We start from the raw sequence: 3,480 nt of genomic DNA, 5'->3' as shown, positions 1-3,480 counted from the left end.
AATAAAAATAACTACTTTACCAAAGGAACACTTTGGTAAGTGTTAACAATTTCTTGGTCATTGCAACACCAATTTTAACTTGCTTTTTTCTCCCAACAGAAAGGAATTACTGCAAAACTGATATTTATTATTAGAATTGATCCAAAAAAAATACATATAAAATATATATTTAAAAAGAAAAGTCTATCATATGAAAATGCGTGGGATTCTCATCTTATAAAACCTATATTAAAAACGGCATGTGAAACGAGATTTTCATTATGAACTTTATACCTATGATGGAACTATTGGTGAAATTCTAGCAATGAACACATAAATTTGCTAAAACATTCATTTTCACTATTTTTCTTTCATATTCACAAATCACGAACACTAGGGAGATGAGCTCTCTTCATCTGAACTGGTTGTATCTTGCCTTGCATGGTACCTGTTGAGAACTGGTAACGACGCGCTCGCGGCTATCCTGAAGGATCTCGCGGAGCTAATCACAGTTTTGTCCTGCATCTTCCCCACTTCTTTGCAGACCTGATCCAAAATATTGAGAAAGTCTCTCACAATCATGAAAATTCTAAAAGGATGCGCTTCTTCCTTTGCCATATTCCCATGAAAGTACTCTGTTACTTCTTTCACAAGGAACAAAGCCTTTCTCTCATCAGACTTAATCGTAACGATTTTCGCTTCGGCAACTTTCAGGAATAGCTTCATTGAGTTGAAGAAATTCCCCTGCATACCCGGCTTTTCATGCTGCAGAACCAATCTCACTTTATCAAGACCCGATTCGAGCTTAGAGACATAACTACTTAAGACTTCGGAGTCCATTCCTGCAGCATTTTTCACGTTTCCAAGGTCTCTACTCAGTCCAGCCACAACCTGCAATCCTTTCTTTCTGAACTCATCATCATTAAATTGAGAATTCATTTCTGCCTGTGCATTTTTGCTGGACGATTCGCCACTTGAACCTTCCGTTCTAATGATTTCTTGGACAACAAAGTGAAGCAATGTGGTCTTTCCATCTGTTCCCTTTATATCTACAAGTTTTAGGAGTGTGTCTAGCTTGAACGCCTTGGCATCGCCACGGTAGGTTCCAACATTCATTCTGTTCCCTGTCCTAAGAACAGCTTCAAGGAGTTTGAGGAACAACCGGCTGTTCTTCAATTCCTCACTCGCTGTCTGAAAAATGCCAACAAAACAAAATGTTACTGAAAGAAGACATTAAAGATAATAATATAAAGCATATAAGTCATAGATACCTCGAGGGTTTGAAAGGATTTCCTAAGGTAGTTAACTTCTGTGTCAAAATTCGCTCTGTACAACATGGCTTCCACTCTTTTGAAGGCTAATGGTATGTCAAGGACAGTTTTAAGGAATCTCTCTGCAGAGCCTAGTTTTGAAACACCAGCATCATAGCTTTTGAGTTTTATTTCTTCCTCTTTAGTTGGTGCCATCTTTACAAGAGTTTCCAATAGCTCAGCACCCAAACCTTCAGGATTCCCTGTATCATACCAATAATAATAAAATCCAACCATTACGTTTGCAAAGTGCTTTGTTGAGTGGTTGTGGTCTTGTGGATAAGCAAATGACTCAAGGTGAAAAATAATAGAAAAAAGTTCAAGCAAGACTTGAGATATTCACAACGTTATGCATTTATTACTTATTTAGTAGAGTAATTTAAACTGGAACCTCAAAAAGTTTAATATGATGGCTAAAATGTAGTAGTATACGGTAATCATACATTATATTGAAATTCTTGGTGTCATGACATCTACTATCAAAAGTTGATACCTGGAGAACAGAAATTACATGATATAAATTATTTTCTTCTTTATCATTCTTATTTATTATTTATTTCTTTTTTTCTTTTTTTTTTTTTTTACCTTTTTACTTTACAAGAATTAATTATTAAGTTCTTTTTTCAGAATACAAAAAGTTTACTTCATGGAATATGAAAGAATGTTTCACCAATAAATTAGAAATCATTTATCTATGTTCAAAACAAGGGCGCACTGCACTTTTAGAGGCAGCTTGAAAGTCAATATTCAGAAACGAAGGAATCAAAGGGTGTGGAGAATGATTAAGTTGATCATATCATTTTAATATTCGCAAATTCCAACTAACTTTTCATGAGTCATGATGATGTTCTTTCATACTTAATTACGGATGTAATTATGACGATTCTTGTTAAGTTCTTAAGCTATATATGCATTCTGTTCATAAATAATTGACAATGTTCAATTTGATTTGCCTAAACAGCTTTGCCTCAATTACACGCCGAAGAACAAGGTATAATCATTTGTAGTGTGTGCATATGAACCCGTGAATCAACACTGTCATAAACAAGAAAACAAGGCCAACTACTTTTCTCCCATAAACACAATCATTAGGAATCACCAACTACTAACATAACAAAATTGGATAAAGTAATCTCCTACGTGATGAGATTAACAAGCATGAGTTACGTGAGTTTATCCGCGAATTGCTTCAAGTTTATGGAGTTTATCCGAATTTATTTTAGTTTACTCAAATATAAATTAATTAACGATTTAACTCCTTCAGCTATCTATACTCAGTGAACTCAACCATCATCGTTGGTAATCGCTAACTAGTAACTAACATTGTTTTATGAGTAAAAAGATAAAAATACATAAAAAAAAATCATGATGTCTTAAAATACATATTAAGATTTATAAATATCTAAGTATATCCAAAGATTTTTTTTTAAATAAAAATATATATCAAAGATTCGTAAATATCAAATTTTTACTAACTTAAACTTTTTAAGTGTACTTTTATTGATGTATTCTTGTTTTAATAAAAAAAATTTAAAAAATATTATTACTATGTGGTAAGATTAACTAGTATCCAAAAAAGGAAAAGCAAGTGAGAACAAATATAATAATGATAAAAAAAAGTGAGAACAAATAAGAAGTGAAAATTACCGTCCAAGAGAGCTTCGGAGACCTCATCTCTAGTAACATTGAGTGCCCTGAGCATTATAGCAATGTTTTGGGACTTCTTGGGATCTAACACTCTGTTCTCCTGTTCAACGGGCGGAATAACTGATTTCCTTGTAACCGTTTCTTTAGGTGTAGAACTGGTGGCACCGCAGCCAAAGAGAGATTCCATCATGCCCTCATTTAATCTAGCAAGGAAAATTAAACAAAACAAAAACAGACTTTTATTAGAAGAAGAAGAAAGGAATAATACTGTTATGATTTATTAACTGGAAGCAGTAAAGCACTGCTTATAGTTTCACTTACTGAAACGAACTTGACTTTAACTGGTCCCACACAGTGGCACGCTCAGATGTAGCACGCACTTTATCCCAATGCAGAGCCTTCAGCTTGGGTCTTCCTCCTTCCACGTCATCACCGTCCAACTTCTCAGATGATGCCACGCTCTTCATCTTGTTTAACTCCTCTGAAGCCTTTGCAATGCTCTTTGCAGCGGATGCTGCAACTTGGCTCCGAGACCAAGACTCCT

At 34.6% G+C, this 3,480-nt stretch overlaps 1 protein-coding gene across 1 annotated transcript in view; it reads right to left on the bottom strand.

Moving 5' to 3' along the window:
* Positions 241-3,480, bottom strand: part of LOC107627700 (formin-like protein 6) — a 4,773-nt gene continuing 1,533 nt past the window's right edge. The window contains exons 2-5 of the mRNA XM_016330525.2: positions 3,258-3,475; positions 2,937-3,139; positions 1,251-1,492; positions 241-1,170 (exon numbers count right to left, since the gene is read on the bottom strand). Of these exons, the coding sequence (XP_016186011.1) occupies positions 373-1,170; positions 1,251-1,492; positions 2,937-3,139; positions 3,258-3,475 (1,461 nt within the window). The 3' untranslated portion in view covers positions 241-372. The remainder of the gene's footprint in view (positions 1,171-1,250; positions 1,493-2,936; positions 3,140-3,257; positions 3,476-3,480) is intronic.

This window comes from Arachis ipaensis, chromosome B01, assembly GCF_000816755.2.
Source record: "Arachis ipaensis cultivar K30076 chromosome B01, Araip1.1, whole genome shotgun sequence".
NCBI classification, from domain to species: Eukaryota; Viridiplantae; Streptophyta; class Magnoliopsida; order Fabales; family Fabaceae; genus Arachis; species Arachis ipaensis.
Note: the sequence above shows the minus strand (reverse complement) of the source record. Positions and strands in the feature narration are given on the sequence as shown.